This window comes from Oryzias latipes, chromosome 13, assembly GCF_053564925.1.
Source record: "Oryzias latipes strain Hd-rR chromosome 13, Olatipes_Hd-rR_3.1".
Taxonomy (NCBI): Eukaryota; Metazoa; Chordata; class Actinopteri; order Beloniformes; family Adrianichthyidae; genus Oryzias; species Oryzias latipes.
Window position 1 is genome coordinate 8,590,052 of NC_136249.1, and position 16,935 is coordinate 8,606,986.

Here is a 16,935-nt window from a genome sequence, read left to right on the forward strand (position 1 = left end):
ATAAGGAATTTGTCGCTGTCTGTTTAAACTCACAGACAAATTCCATTTATATAATTTGATCCTTCGCTCAGGGCCAAAGGACTCAGGTTTTACCACTGCAGATTAATAATTACCCACATTACTGTTTACTGCACATGGAGTGGGAGAATTTCAGCAGACGATTCTGTTCCCTTCCATTGCAGTTTTCTTTTTTTTGGTTTGTGGAGCTTTTGTTTCTCACCCACACCATAGCTAGTGGATCTGCATTGTCTCACCCACTCACAAATGGCTGTGGATGCAGGTGAGGTATTTTGGGGTGGATGGGGAAATAAAGGAATGAAACATGTTGAAGTACAGTCCAGATCCAGGAAAGGAAATAAAAAAAGAAAGAAAAAAAACTGACAAAACTCCCCATGCAGCATGAAACTGCTAGCAGGATAGCAGCTTCAAACAGCTTCACAATGTATATTAGCTGGGCATGTCATTTATTTTTGGAATACTTCAATGAATGAATAAATGAGTCCAGTCCGATTGAACTGCGGTATCATTGTCCAGGTTGTTGATGGAGGGGAATCTCCATGCGTCTGGCACCATGATCCACATCATTTGGAGACTCACACACCCATGACAGCCACCAGGAATAAAAAATATAAAAAACAGAACAGATTCCCCCCCCATAGGTGCACGTCTTTGCCTCACCTGCTTGCTCGTTTCCAGCTCCTTCTCCAGCTGACGGTGCTTATTGTGCCACACCAGATAGTGGATAGGATACCGACTCTCCTCCGGAGTTTTCTTTGCAGAAATCATCCTCGTATCATAGTTTGCCACGTCCCCGCTCTTCACTTTGGGCTTTGGACGAATACTTTGGTCGTCAATTTGCTCTATTTGATCGATCCTCGCATCCTTCACCCGGCGGTGATGCCCAAAGGCGTGTGTTAGGCTGCCGCGTAAATGAGCCACTCTGCCCCTCCGTTCAGGATAAAGTGCATCCAAACACCCCCCCCCCCCCCCTCCTCCTCCCCCCTTTGATTGTTTCGGAGAATGAAGCTACACCTTTCTGTCTGTCTGTCTTTCTTCCTCCACCATCCCTTCCTCCACCCAAAAGCTTTTCTGTCTTTCTCCTCTTCCTACTCCAACACATCCACCCTCCTCCTCTTCCTCCTCCCATCGGGTGGTGACTGAGAAAGATGCGCTGACAAGATGCAATGAAATGTGCGCGCAATCAGCCAATCCGCAGTCAGGGATGGGGAGATTAAACCTGAGATTAAACATGTCCCATGAAATAAATAAATAATAATAATATTTGTAATTATTACAACAAATCACGTGATCCCAAACAGCAGCAACAATGCTGGAAAAAAAACAACTACTGGACTTTAACGAATTAGTAGCTGTGACCAAACACATTTTTTAATTGATGTAAAGAAGACATCAAGTAGATATACGAGCAGGAACACATTCAGACTGGAAATACAGAAAAACACAACAGTTAAAAATAAAATTAAAAAAGGTAGAAAATAACATCCGTATTTTTTGTTTGATATTTATTTAGCCTCATATCTAAAAAATTAGCCTTCTCTCGTGAAATTATTGTTTTTTTTTATTTAAATCAAACATAACACACTCTTCCGGTCAACTTTTTGTTGTTTTCTTCCTACTGAATTGTCGTTCGACCCGCCCCGGTTCTCGGTAGGTGGGCTGCGGGGCTGAAGGGTGTGTGCGCGCGCGCAGACTGGCAGGTAGAGAGCCGCCGTCTCTCGGCGACTTGATGGCAACGCAGGGACCGGATTTTAATGAAGCGGTCCCGTGGCACGCGCTGCGTGTGTGCAGATTCATGCACAACTTTAATCTAGATCTGCTCCTCCGGAGGGAACGTGGCCGAGGAGACTATTGAGCGGAGAGACAAAAAAAAAAGAAAAATCAGTCCTCAGCTGGCCGGGAAAGCCGAACACACCACCCGGCTTCCGGGGATTCCGGGGCCGCTGCGGTTGACGGCAGACGTCGGTCGCTCGCTCGCTCAGGGGGGAGAATACCCAACATCGGCGGAGGCATCCACCTCTCGATCTCCGCAGCCTCTTTCGAGATGTCAAGAAAGCTACAAAGGACAGAAGTCTGCGCTGACTGCAGTGCGCCAGGTAGGGAGGAGGGGGGTAAATACGTAGAAATAGACCACTGTGGCGAAACAATACATGGGAACGGCTGTACGGTGGGCTAACGGAGCCGAAGATGCTGTCACTGTCCGCGGGTCTCCAGAGCAGGAAAGCGGCCAGGGCTCCTGAGCCTGGGTTAGGCCCAAAATAAACAGCGAAAAATAGGCGTGTTAAACCACGGAGAGTGCCTTTAGCCACCAGCTGATAAAGTTGATTTCATAGAAGGAACAGCGGTGATTTAGACTTTATGTGCCCCTCCTCTGCGTGCTGAAGTTACCGATGCTCCAAAGCAGGAGCCAGTCTAAGGAAAAAAGCGTTTGTTTTGATTTTCGTGACTGGGACAGACTTCTTAGCGTAGCATGGAGGTTAGCAAGGTACCAAATTATTTGACTTTCGTTCTAGCATTCTGTTTTAACACGATCTAGATGGAGTAAGTTTTAATATGTTGCCTTTGCACAGCTATCACCGTGTTAATATTCCTTTTTTAAAATCTTCTATAAGGTTGAAGTTTTCGTGACCAGGCTAGCTAGGCTAGCGCCGGACGCTAGCTACTCCAGCTAACTTTTGCTACGACAAGTTCCCACCAAGCTAGCTCCGCGCGAGGATTTTTGATGGCTAACGGTCATCTATTATTACACCAAACTCTTTTAAAAAATGTTCTTTTAGTTGATATTTATCTTATCGGCCATTTTAAACTAGACTTATGGACTTGACACTAGTTAAGTAACTCAAAAGTAAGACTAAATTCATCAAACTTAAACTGAATTCATGAAAATAAGTTCATGCTTTAACTTAAGTGTCGTATCTTTCTTTTCAAATTTTTGTTACTCAGAAAGCTGTCATGTTATAAGTTTATTTAGGAAAAAGCAGGATCTTTATTCACGGTATTGGTCAGTGTATAACATGGTTTGACCTTATATTAGCCATGACGTATTGATGTTTTTTTGTATGACACCTTGAAGTTTCAGAATTCAAAGTTATGCTCCCTTTTTTCACAACTCTTATCTCATATTTGTGGGTTTACTGCTTTGAAGATGTTGATATAATGTGACAGATTTGGAATTTTAATGTAACATTTTTTTGCAAAGCTTGCATTCAAATTTGGAATTTTTATTTAGAATGATGTTTTTCAACCATTTCTTTTTTAGCCAAGCTCCAGATTTTCCTTGTCAAAAACCACAAGGAAAACCAGCGCCCAAAAATGTAAAAAAGAGAAACTCTGTAGTCTGTATTGATGTACAGTCCCTCCACGATCTCACATGCGTTTTTTGTAACAATTGAAGCACAAAAAGCTGGAAGTTGCAGCTGTTTTTCCTAAAAGTCGCAATAGGTTTAAATAATTTTCAACGTAACTAGTTATAACTTTACCCAGGTATTTGTTTTTCCCTCCAGTTTAAATTATATGTAACCCAAAAATAAAAAACAAAAGTATAATCTTTTAGAACAGTGATTTAAAAAAATGTCTTTGTTGTCATGAGTGCAACTGTAGTTTTTGAACAAATATAATAATCACAACACGAGTGACACATTTTACACAAAAGAGATCAACATTATATTCATGAACATGCTGAAGGTTTATTTGTTTTGCTTTTGTCTAAATCAAAAATGTAACTTTAACAAAAAAAATTGAATCAATTTTGGGTGAATAAGTTTCTTTTTAGATTAAATTGGTCTGTTGGTCACTTCACCTTAAATCGGTTTCTTTATGTTGTTATTAGTTTTATTTAAACTCAACTTTCAATTTTTCAGAAGTGACTGAAGTCTGAAACAGAATTTGTCCTTCAAAGACATTAGAAAGCAGCTGTTTCCTTTAGAAAGAAGACTTTGACCAAACACTGGAATCTTTGACTCTTAATGATTTTTTTCTTCAGCACAAACCTTGAAGGAGAAATAAACAGTTTTTGTCTGATTTCATCAGGAAGATTTACAAGCTTTTAAAAACAGATGTTTGCATTAGTTGCGCTTCATGGCAGTTAACAGCAGCACAGAAAGAGACGGCGTCTCAATTATCCAATGCATCATGGGAGATGTAGTGAAAAGCGGTGGTGTTGGGTAGATTCAAATCTCCTAGCTTCATTATTTTTTTCACTTTTTACAAGGTCTAACACCGGATCCCACAGGAAGCTACTGTCCAATACGGATCACTAGCCACAGTTCATTTCAATCAATTGTCCGTTCACACCAAACGCGATTCATGCATCAAATTTGCTTCCTCTGCTTCTGTTTTAACTCGCGTCAAAGTCACTGTTGGACGTTTGCCTGAAAGTGTTTTATAAATCTGACGCTCCCACCATGTGTGGGCGGAGCTACTTTCAAAAGTTTTTCTTGCATTCTTTATGAAAAACACTGACAATGTTGAAAGATTCGGTGAATTTATATTGAAGAGCTCCACAAAGGCGTCGGCAAACTACCCGGTGTGAAACCGGGACGTGTGTTTATGAACACTGAGGTGATGTTCTGGTGATGGTAAATGTTTTTAGACCAGTGAAAGTGAGTCATTTCCCATGACGCACCAGACCATCTCTCATGGCACACCTTTGCTTTAATAGATATCCCCTTCTTTTTAGATTTGCCATCTTTTTTTTTACTTGCTCAGTTTTATCTGAGCTTTATGCGTCAGACAGATCAATTCACCAGAATCTGAAATATTGTGTTGTGCTGGTTTTATCATCTGCAAAATTTCTAAAGTTCTGTATTTGCTGTAAAGAAAGTCCAAACTCTTATTCTTCACCGCCAAGCTTGACTATTGATGTAATAATTCTGTGCTAAAATGCTGTTGGTATTTAGCTCTTTAAGCATTGAATATTGTTATTCAGATACAATGAATTGAGCTCTATCAAAGGACAAAAGGTTTATTCAATGCTTTTGAAAATGTAAGGTTGCAAACTAATAATAAAATGAACTGAAAGAAAATCAAAAACTAATGGATGGGTGAATGTAAATAAATGGCAGAGGAAATGCATCTTGGGTGGTAAACAAGACCAAAACAGTCCTACCAGGTGTCTCCAAACCTTAATCAGATTTTCTTTAAATACAAATCAAACTGTTTTTCTAGAACACTCTAATCACAAAGTTCTACGCTCATATTCTATAGGCGCATAGTACACCCACAAATCCACCTGTGGCCACCTATAGACAGGAATGGCATCAAGAAAGGCAGTTGGCTTGTATTGGCCCTTTTTGTTCATTTGATTTGTAACCTTTTCACCTACAGTTGTTTACTGTATATCAATAACTAAGAACCACATTGTTTGCTGGAGCACGACTGTAAAAGTAAAAAAAGAAGTGCAAATATTTCACTATTATGATGCGTTTGTGCCCTTGTACTTATAAGCAGCTGCTTATTGTATGTAACCTTTCTTTGCAATGACACCTACTTCATCTTCAAAAATGCTGACCTGGCTTCTAGTGACAGGCCACCTCCCCACTACCCAGCTTTGTGTCATGGGGAGGAGGGGGTTATCTTGCTGCCATGGTTACAAATCACAGCTGACACTATTCATTCATTCTCTTTGAGACTTGCTCCACCACTTGTCACAATGCCAAGGTTTTCTACAATCAGGAACTAAGCCGTTGTCTGAGAGTTTGAGTTTTGTGCGGAGTGTCAAAATTATTTTTAAATGTTGAAGTTCTAACTAAATATTGAGAATTCTTTTTGGTGATATTTTATAACAAAAAATAAGAAGTGAAAACAAGTATATTTCAGTTTTTTTTTCAGAAGGCTGACTATTATTCTTGTGTTGAATGTTAGAACAGTCATTCAAAACTAAACAATTGCTATTAAAACCAATTGGCAATAGGATTTTGTCTATTAAGTTGTTTTTGATTTGGAAGTGATTAATTTCAAGCAATAAAATGAATAGTAAAGACAAAAAAAGAGAGATACAGCTGGACATATAGAATACTCTTGATGAATGTGACTATTGGAATATTAAGACATCCATATATATATATATATATATATATATATATATATATATATATATATAAATGTAAATGATGCCTTTAGAGTGACTCTAATCAAAAATGGACAGATTTGCATCACTTATTGATTCTTTAAAAAGACTTTGTTTAATTGCTTGAAAAGGAGTGGGAGGAAACTCTGACTTGTTCGTTAAGCTCCAGAAGCTGCTTCGGTTGAATTTTGATGATGTCTCAACGATTATTTCTGTGGTCGCTTAGTCAAAGATTATTGTTTATAAAAGATGATTGGCAGTTTTTTTCCCACAAAAGGTGGTGGTGCTGTTACTCAGTCTGTGGAGGTTCGCATCATGTATGGTACTGCTTACGCTCAGCGATGGTGTGTTCACAGAAATGGAAATTTTACATGAACAGTTCAAGTATTTCAAAATCACCTTATAAAAGATAAAAAGTTTAAGGTCCCAGGTAAGCTATATGCTTGCACAAAAAAAGCCATAATTGGCTCGCAAGCTGTATGGTTCCTGATCTATGCACTAAATCGTTGTCTAAACTTCCCATAGAAATGATAAGAAATGTTTTTGTGATCAAGGGTTTTACTTTATTGCTATTAGTGAACAGTGAAATATTCTACAATAATTTTTCCTCCATTAGTTTGCAAATGTGACTCAGGTGGTATCCATGCTGCAGCACCCCAATCATTCTTTAAATCCATCCCCTTCAACCATTGACAGAAGTCTCATTCCTTTTAGAAACATGTTAAGTATGCTTTGTGTTAAGTGTTGCAGCCATCTCTAGTGTGCACTTACTTCTCTCCAGTCTGAAGTCGATGGCACAGACCAGAATTTCGAGCTTCCGCATCCAGAAGACCCATGATCGCACGTCGCTATCAGGTTTTTAAGTCCGGTTGCGAGCTCTACGAACATAGGGGCAATCATTGATCGCTCGCTGACAGTTCAACCAGTTGAACTTTTTCTTGTTGAATTGCAGCAACACAACACTGTGACCAATAGGGGACTCGGATTTAGTAGTGATGTGTAGGTGGCATGCGGTTCAAGATACGGAAGTACCAGCAATTGTAAACATGATCATTAAGACATGTTTATTGCGGTTTGTGTCTGGTTGAATCAATGGGACTCCAAGATGGACATTTATAGGAACAGCTCTGTGAAGACAAAAGATCTGGAGCAAGATTTGCATCGCTTTCACTTTAACTGTACACCGAGCCTCTTCCTGTTGTAGATGGCAGGTGAGCGCTAATAAACGGTAAATACACAAAAGAAGAAGAATCTTCTTTCTGTTCATACCTGCGTGTCTGTCGCTTATGCGATGTGAACACATTCGGCTGGATGCGTGTTTATAAAACCGAAATTACAAAGAAAACGCGTCGACAATACCAAATTACTGTAGTGTTGACAGCTATCGATTAGTCAACATTGACAGCTGTTACATGTCACACTCTCAGCCAAGTTTTGAGGTCTTCGATAGTCACTGGGCTTCTCTTCAGGGCCGTAGTCGGCTTATTTTCAGCAATAATCTTTTTAAATAAATTGACTTTTGAGGCAGTGCTAACTGCTGAGCACTGCAAGCGCTTGATTGTTGGCGTTAACCCGGAACTGGAAGTGATCTGTAAATGTCTGTAATTCTGCATGTGACATTTCACCACTAATAAACACTGTTACGCATTTTGTGGGGGGTTAAGTGACATAAAAAAACACCCATCAATACTTTATTGACATATCAGACCAACTTTGGGCAAAATGATGTTGTGCTGAAGGTTGGGCCATTAAAACTCTGCTAATAGTCTATCCAAGTCTAATGGTGTCCCATCATATCAATCTGGGGGGGCCAAGCAGATGGCCCAGATTTTTTAGATGCATCCCACAAATTAAGGAATTGAATGGCAGTAAAAGACTGGGCAGTGGCACTCGTCAAAGCCGTTTTGTATTTATTTATTCTGCTGGCGAAAAGTCACAAAGCCTCTCCGTTCATCAGATGATGGACTCTTTTAGCTCATTAATACTCTAAGCGGAGACAGTTTTATCTGCACCTGGGACTGACTTATGCCTATGGTGGCCACACACATGCCTGTGCATAATTCATCCTGTGCATATATTTTCTGTAATATTGCAGAGATTGGAGGAAGGTGTAAGCTACTTATCACATCAGTAAAGTTTTAAGTTTCAGTTTAGCCCTGGAATAATCTATTAATCCTTACGGTAGGATGTCCGCAGATCCTTAAAAAGTTCCAAATATTTTCAACGTGTACTTTATAAGAGCCCCCTCCTTTGAGTGCTGTCGTCATTTTTTTCTAAAAATAACTTAACTGAAACCAATTTGAAAACAAGATTCTTTACGTTACAAATAAAAAGTTCCTGTCGTACTGCCAGATGAAAATGTGAGTTATTAAAGTTGTAGAACATTATTAGCATTAAGATGCGGAAGAGGCGTGATGTTTTTACTTATTTTAAAGTATGTTTATTTTTGTAGTTTGTTGTAGATAAATTTCAATTGCAGGAGTGAAACCGACAAAATTCAATAACATTAAAAAAAGGCCAAGAATGTCAAATTAGAAAATTCATATGCTGTGGTGGCATATACAATATGTAAAGTCACATTCTGAATGGCTTGAGGGAAGAAGCTCCTCCTCATTTTCTCTGTGTCTGCCTACAGGGAGGGAAAGCTCTTTTTTAAACGCAACTGACCGAAGAGTCCATTGTTTGAGGGCTGAAGTCCTTCACAATCTTCTGCTTGTTGTAGATACCCTACAGGTCAAGGAGCTCAATTTGGATGGTATGTTCAGCTGGACCTTCCACTCTCTCAGGGCTCTACTGTCCTGCATGGTGCTGTTCTCATACCAGGAAGTGATGCTGCTTGTCTGTTGTGAAGGTATAAAAGGTTTTTAGCCCCTGAGGGGGAAGTCTAATGCCTAGTTTTCACTGAACGTATGGTACGGTCTGGTTGGTTTAGGATGGTCTAGGCAGTTCAGGTGAGTGTTGGACCGTCACGGAGCATGTGGGTGTAGACTGATTGCATAGCGTTGTGTCATAGTAGTGCGACTACTTATTCATTTGCTTGGCTTTTGGTTCTTTGTAAATACAAACCATTTAATGTTGTTTGAGAGAAGATGGCGGAGGAATACAGCCTAAAAAGATTGGTGCTAGTTTGTGTTTTCTATTGTTGTAATGACCTTCCGCCAATCAACGGGTTTCATCGTGTGACAATGTTAGCTCCGCCCTAACCAGTCCATTTCATTTTTCTACGGACCTAGAACCAACTGTGGTCCCAAAATGGTGCGGATCTGTCCGGCTTAATAAGTCCATTTAATAATAGAAACGCTCAAACAACACTGAACTGGACTGGTCCGGACCGTACCACTCAGTGGAAACGAAGCTGATTTCCCTCAGGCATCTCAGGTGGTGCAGTCGTTGGTCTTTCTACACCAGGGCTTTGTTGTGGGAGGACCAAAAGAAGTCTTGCGTCACCTGAATACATAGGATTGGCATTGTCAACTCTCCATTAGATTCCTGCTGATAGTGGTCGTTGGTATGACCACTCCTGCTTTACTATGTGGACTTTAGCGAAATATTTATAATAAATAATCATTTTCTTGACTATAGAACAACAAAAAATCCAAATACACTCCAACTAATGGCCCTGATATGTAAATCTCTGTATAAATACTTAAATAAAATGGTTCAGTTTTTCTTTTACTAGAGAACCTTACTGTTTTTTGAAGTGTCTTCCAGGTATATTTAGGGAGAAAAGGCATAACTTCTTCTTCATGACACCACAGCAGTGTTCTTACTTGTCATATCTCTTTTGTTCATCATATAGCCTTTACTTTTGTGAAGAGACCGTCTGTGTGGACAGTAGACACACCTAGAGCGTGCTAGTAAAGAGAACGAAACCTCTGTTACGGCTGAGGCCGTAATTTAGCTTTTTTGTGTGCATTTGGACTGTTTTCTTTTGTTGTCTGCTGTAGTGGGAGGTTCTTTCTGTCTTTTCTTTTTTTCCCTCCTGTGTTTGCTTGCAGATTGGTGCACAAATTGTTACTTTGTTTGGTTGTTAGAGGCTTTGGTCCTTGTATTTTGGTTGTTTTTGCGTAGTTTTGAGTGTTTCTGTAAATAAATTTCCAGCTTATTTTCCACCTGGGGTTGTTTGTGAGACGTTTTGAGTCGTTGTGGTATTTCATTTTTAGTTCCTTTTACCTTTATGTTACATCCTTTTACAAGCCCCTAAACAGGGGTGTAACAACCTCAAAACACATTGAATTGTCTTAAATGCAGACTAAATGATTTCTCTAATTTTCTGTCTTGTAGGTGAATATAATCTGCAATCTTTTCCAAAGCAAATTAAAAATATTTAGGATACATTGACTACATGTTTTGGAAGTGGTCATATAGAATTTCTCACCAGCTAGCCCATCAATTAATGTGACTGGAAATGAATTGGTGCATTAAAGATGTTTTAACATGAAACAGCTGGAAAATGATTATTAGTAGGGTTAAAACTTTTAAAGAAAGTCCTCTGGAGCAAAAAGCACTATTTCAATATTTTTTTCCCCTGATAACACTTCTAATCCGGTTCCGGTTCCAGGTTCCAGCTCGGACGTGCATGGCTCACGGCGGCTACACAACGATCTTCAAGTGACTTAAAAGTTAATTTTCTTAATTCTGTCTGATAAAGTTATAAACCAGATAATGATAAGTCATGTAATAAAATGGTTACAGTAGAACCGGGGTGGGATTATGTAAATTTGCTTCCTTCCACTCCCTTTCAAGCAATATTTATTAATATGTCTAATAATCCTAAATTTGATGCGTCATTGTATTTGATTGCTTGAAATAAACTATTTCAAATCAAATCAAATCAAATATAAATTTTCAGGACATCACTGATTATATCTTTAAACTTGTTTAAAGTTTGAACTTGGGATAGTTCAGTTCTCTTAAAATATGATTTATTAGGGTTATGGACACAAATAATGCTAATCTAGACGTAAACAAGATTTCCTATATACACGCTGTTTCAAATTTGAATTGAAGTGGTCCCTAAAAAAAAGTATGAGAAATTAATCCACATTTTTGCACAGCTTTATTAAATGATTCTGTTGCTTGCATAACATGAGCCTTTATTGTTTCCATTGCTGCCAACACCTATCATGCTATGTACACACCAGGCATGTGATGCTCGTTCCAGAATGTAGTAAACACACTTTTTATATAGATGGTGTTCACACTGCACTGTCGCCCCATACTAGCGCATATACGTCCAGTTGGAAGAGGCTTGGTGTGAAGTGTCGGAAGTGGTGCCAATCTTGTGAATCTATCTCCAGGCTTTTTCTTTCACAGCTCTATTCCCAAACTTCCATGGATTGAAAAGCACGCTACCCACATGTCCCTACCAAATCCCTGATTGATCAAACTTCAACTGGTTCAGCCTTTCAACCCTTGTTTAATGGCTGTGCGTTTAATACAAAGAGCCCGAAAACAGAACTAAAAACCTGCTTGATGCATGAATGCGAGAGTTTTGAATGCAGAATCCCAAAACGCACTTATAACCGCGTTTACATAGACTTTTGATTAGAAGTGAATGTGTTTCTTAACATAACAATAAAAAAAAGATTCCAAACTTCTTTTATTTTTCATAAATCTGACTTCTCCTGTTACAATGACATGTTCTCATTAACCCGTCCTCTTATTCCTACTGTTTGATGGCACCCCTGGCCTGATCCTATTTACTACCTATTTGCAGCTCCATAAAATGTCAAATTTAGTGCCGTTCAGCCACAGCTATGGCTACCGACACACATGAAGCTGTTTTGCCTCAAGCACCAGTGTTTACTTTCACTTGATTGCAAAACCAACATTTAATAAGCGGGACGGACCTTTTGGTGTTTCTGGAAAAGAATAAGGTCAAAGTTGATACTGTTCTTAACCTCAATAAAAGCTTTCCACACATCCAGGACTTTAACAAAAGGTGTATGACTGTTGTCATGCTTACCAAATAGTTCTGGAACCATTCTCCATAATGGTGCCAAAGCAAACCCTTTTAACAGTTCTAGCATCACATTATAAAAGACACTGATAGTTGTTGCTTTTATTTGTACGAGAATCCCAAATTCCTGTGTTGTCACGGCGATTAAGTCACTAGCAGAGTCGTTAGATCGTCTCAAGATCTTTCTGTGTTTTTTTGTTTTTGTTTTTAGACCCGGGGTGGACGAGCATAAACAGAGGGGTCCTGATATGTGACGAGTGCTGTTCGGTACACCGCAGCTTAGGCCGCCATATCTCAATAGTCAAACACTTAAGGCACAGCGGATGGCCTCCCACATTACTGCAGGTAAGGTGGTGTGACACAAGAAGAAACAATCCAACATTCACAAGCCTGTATGCATTTTTTTGCTTGGCTTTGTGAATTCTCGTTTGAATGAACTATCACTGATAAAAGGCTTTGCTTGTGCCTCAGATGGTTCAAACCCTGGCGAGTAACGGGGCCAACTCCATATGGGAGCACAGTCTCCTCGACCCGGCACAGGTGCAGAGCGGCCGTAGGAAACCAAACCCTCAGGACAAGGTCCAGTAAGTGAAGCCCCAATAATTCACACAAAAGCAAACAATAAAGTAGTCCTCTGAAGAGTATTGATTCACTCTGTAGTAAACAGCAAAAGCAAACTGTTCAGACCTAACATAGTTCTGCCCTGCGCTACCTATCAATGCTCTGCTATGATAGCTTCTTCTGTTATCAGTTACTTTCTTTTTTTTTTTTTTTTTTTTTTGTGGTTGGCAACAAAATTAATGTCATTTATTTTTGATTCCACAAATTTAGAAGCGCTGTATGTTCAGCCTCTTCAGAGTTTGTCAATTTGCATCTAAAACAAGCTGGACCTCATAAGTGTCCCTTCAGTGAGCGGAGATCTGCTCCACAACTAAGCTGACATGTGAAATGGTCCCTTTTATTTCATGCTCAATAGAAACAAGACTTGTGGCTGGCATTTAAACTCTAATTTAGATTCAAAATTTAGCAACAATTATTTTAAAAAGTGCTCATTCTCAACTATAAATTACCTAGATGTCTTTTAGTATAGACGGTATGAGCTCTCGTGCTTAACCAAGTTTCCTTTTCTTTTTAGACTCATGTTTCTTTGGAACTTTTCTTTTAAGCCCTTTTGGTTTCCCCAAAAATCTGTACATGATCTGTCCGAGTTGTGGCTTAGCTGCTTTACTTTGCTTATCATCTTCTGCTTTTTTTCAGTCCCACTAAGTCAGAGTTCATCAGAGCTAAGTACCAGATGCTGGCATTTGTGCACAAGCTTCCCTGTCGTGATGATGATGGCGTCACTACCAAGGATCTCAGTAAGGTAAGGGCCCCTCTGTTGGATTTCTGCACAAAAATGGAAGTTTGTCCGCGCAGTTTGACACAAATCCTAGGAAGAGAAATGTTAGCATTTGAAATAGAATAAATCGTAGGGCTGGGCAATTATTCAATTTTATTGATTATTTCAATTTTTTTGTTTTTAGTCGTTTGTTGTTGTTTTTTTGTGATTTTATTTTCCCAGCTCTCCCCTCTCTTGTGCTTCCGTTGTTCAGAGTAAAGTCAGTCCCCCGGTCTGTCCCAGTGTGCAGATGTGAAAACAGCAGCAAGCAAAGAGGAGATACTTCTGCGAGGCTGAGATAAAACAAAGCGGTGTCGTTACACGCTGATGCTACGATGCTATGACGCTATGCTAACGTGCTGTTCCGTGTGGCGCCTACATTTGATTACGGTTTAAAGTCAGACTATATTTTCACGGAGCAGACTTTAAGTCATGGCGGATTAATACAACTAAATTAATTCATAGAACATTTATAAAAACTGTATTTTATAAATATAATAAGAGGCACTTTGTATAAAACTTTATTAGTAGTGCCTTTGTAACATTACAGAGCTGATGTTGAGCTGAAAAAGCCCTCCTCCCCCCATGAGAGTCCTGCATCTTTACTGTCAATGACAAGAATCCAAAACATGATCATGTTTTTGTTATGATTTCATGTAAAAATGAATCAACCGGAGGTATAATTAGGGAAAAAAAGTGTTTTTCTGTCAATCTGCTGCCCTTTACAGCTGGTTCAGACTACAGGTGACTGACTGAAAGCCCTTTTCTCATGGGCCGTTTTTCAGGAAGAAGACAGAAACGACGGATTTCTGATTGAAAATTAAACATTTCATAGACGCCGTGAAAACAGCAAAAGCAAAGAAAAAAATCAATCCAGGAGTTCCTTAGATTAAAAAAACAGTTTTTATCTGATGTTTTCATGATGTTGTGACTTCTTCTCTGTTTGCATTTAACTTAATATTCTTTTGTAAAATAACACCTATAGTTTGTCTTTGTAAAATAATTGAATCATTCGGTTGGTAGATTTTTTTTTTTAATCTACCAGTCTATTTGTCTGGTCAGTCAAAAATGAGATTTTGGTCTCTGGGGTTGTGACTTCAAAGCATCAAACCACAAACAGCAAAATCTGTTTCAAAGCTGCTTCTACCAAAAAACTCTGCCCAGTGCGTTCTAGTATTTCTCTTTATGAGATGATCAAGCTAGCGGTAGCTCCAAAACATCTGCTGCATTGATCTGCAAACATTTTTACAGCTTCTATTTAAATAAACTTTAAGTTAGAGACAATTTCTAAAGGAGATGTTAGAATAAAATAGTTTTTGTTAAACATATTCCATCATTTGTAGTTCGTGTTGAAGAAAGTAAAAGCCAGGACCAGATCTATTTTCTGTCTACCTTTGGGTTTAATTAGTATGAGTCGCCATTAAAAAGGTAAGCAGACATTTAAGCTCTGTCTGAATTCCCTTCCTAGCCCCTAACTACTAAAATCTACATTGTGCAGCACTACGTAGTGCCCTGAATTTTAAAAGCAATTCGGACACTGTGCTCACTACTTTTTTTTTGTTTTTTTAAACGGCGGATATGACGTCGTCGATTTCACGAAGTGAAAATCTCATTAATGTGACCGTTTTGGGACAATTATTTATGGGTCCACTGTGTTCTGAAGGTAAAAATCTTGATGATTTATTAAAAAAATACATTTAAATACATTTTTATTTTGGCAAAAATTGTTCCGATGCATTGTGGTCTATATTCGCCGATCTAGTGAGCATCGATGCACACTGGTTTTTTGCAGAGACTTCTGGGAAATTTCCTGGGCACTCAATTTTGAAATTGTAGATCCAGCACTACAAAATGGCGAAGGGCACTATGTAGGGGGTAGGGTAGGAATTGGGACACGGGGTAAGTGTTCCTATTTACTCAGTCATTCAGGAACCATAATGTCAGGGGTTGTCGGGACAAAAGCAACTGTTTGCACAACCTTTTTCATGCATACTTTCGCTTCTGCACACATAAAATCCTGTTATTAGACATAACAGCGGTACATTGTTTACAGATGGTGTTATTTTTAGAGCCAAAAAAACATAAACTGCTACCTCCTCTCAGTCATTTTTTTACTAAATGTATTGAGTGCATAGCAATAAGCAGAAATTTCAGTTTTAATGACCCACTCTGATCATCTTTTAATCTATTTTCAAAGATCTATTTTCACTTTTAATTCTTATTATGCTATTTTTAGCCCAAAAAAATAAAATTAAAAAGCTGTCGTTTTCTAGGACCTAGTTTCTGCACAGCGGCAGCAGTATAAGAAATTCCCCTGTGAGTTGTAGGAAGGACTTTTGGCGCAGAGTAACCCTGCCCCCACTTCCTCTCCTCATTGCTCAGAGCTGTCTATGTTCTCCTTCTAGCTTACAGCCCCTCACACTCTAACATCAGCAGTGCTACAAAAATGGCAAGCAATATCCGAGCTGTCCAGCCGTACAGTTTAGATCCAGATTCCAGCTCAGATGAGGAAAACAAAGACGTTCATGGATCTATTTGTCTGCAAGTGGATGATCAGAGTGGAGCGTCACGGGGAGCATGAGGCCCACCCAGTGTATTTTCTATGCCACTACCATGCTTTTTTTCAAACCGGCATTTTTTTCATCTGCTCCTGATTAAAAGGATTTGAATAAAGACATATTCAGAAATGTAATTTGCAGCTTAATATTAAGTTAAAGTCCCAGTAGTCGTCCCACACCCAGGTGTGTGACATTTGCTCTCTGCACTCGACCCTTCCCCTGGAGGAGCGGTTAGCCGCAGACACAGCCGCACTCAGGAACCATTTGTTGATTTAACTCCCCAATCCAACCCTCAATGCTGAGTGTCAAGACATTGGGCCCATCTTTTAGTCTTTGCTAGTAGTACTCAGTCATGGATTTGAACTCACAACCTTCCAGTCTCAGGGCAGACACTCTATCACAAGGCCAAATTTCCTTTATATCTGTCCTCTATTGTCAGAAAAATGCCACAAGAACATGTTAAAAGCACAAAAAACACAGTTTTCATCAGAGAGGGTTTGTAATGTCTTTTATTCAACTTAAGGGATATTTTAGAGACTTTCAATCGTTCACATGGAAACCACCATGAAATTGCTGTAAGGCTTCATCTTCAGGATTTGCTTGTAGGTATTTGGGATTTTTGTGTCCACACACGGAGACAGATTGTTTTTCTTGCAGGTTTGACATTAAATCAAATTTGAGTCCTCATAAACAGAGAACGCCCACATGAATTCTGACAGGAAGTTATCTGGATGATGCAGCTCTGCAGTCTTCTGGGATTAGCCAGACTTGTCTATTTCTATCCACTCTGGCTTTTTTTTTTTTAATTGACTTCCCTTATTTCTTGTGCTTTTTTTTTCATGTTAGCAACTTCATTCGAGTGTGCGGACTGGGAGCTTAGAGACCTGTCTTCGCCTTTTGTCCCTCGGTGCTCAGGCAAACTTCTTCCATCCGGTAGGGAAAAATCTCCTCG

The 16,935-nt window shown here is 39.3% G+C and overlaps 2 protein-coding genes across 8 annotated transcripts in view; one reads left to right on the forward strand and one right to left on the reverse strand.

Annotated features, from left to right (window-relative positions):
• The window catches only part of ankrd13b (ankyrin repeat domain 13B), a 62,878-nt gene extending 61,774 nt beyond the window's left edge, over positions 1–1,104 (reverse strand). Inside the window, exon 1 of the mRNA XM_011482923.4 lies at positions 679–1,104. Within this exon, the coding sequence (XP_011481225.3) occupies positions 679–786 (108 nt within the window). The 5' untranslated portion in view covers positions 787–1,104. The remainder of the gene's footprint in view (positions 1–678) is intronic.
• Positions 1–16,935, forward strand: part of git1 (G protein-coupled receptor kinase interacting ArfGAP 1) — a 54,871-nt gene that overhangs the window by 18,234 nt on the left and 19,702 nt on the right. For 2 of the 7 annotated variants that reach the window (XM_004075912.5, XM_078929538.1), the window contains exons 1-5: positions 1,613–2,114; positions 12,259–12,392; positions 12,519–12,631; positions 13,305–13,410; positions 16,830–16,916. In XM_004075912.5, the coding sequence (XP_004075960.1) occupies positions 2,063–2,114; positions 12,259–12,392; positions 12,519–12,631; positions 13,305–13,410; positions 16,830–16,916 (492 nt within the window). In that variant the 5' untranslated portion in view covers positions 1,613–2,062. Of the gene's footprint in view, positions 1–1,612; positions 2,115–2,282; positions 2,504–12,258; positions 12,393–12,518; positions 12,632–13,304; positions 13,411–16,829; positions 16,917–16,935 lie in introns of those variants that run through there. The other 5 variants (XM_023961594.2, XM_023961595.2, XM_078929535.1 and 2 more) reach the window with 3 other exon arrangements.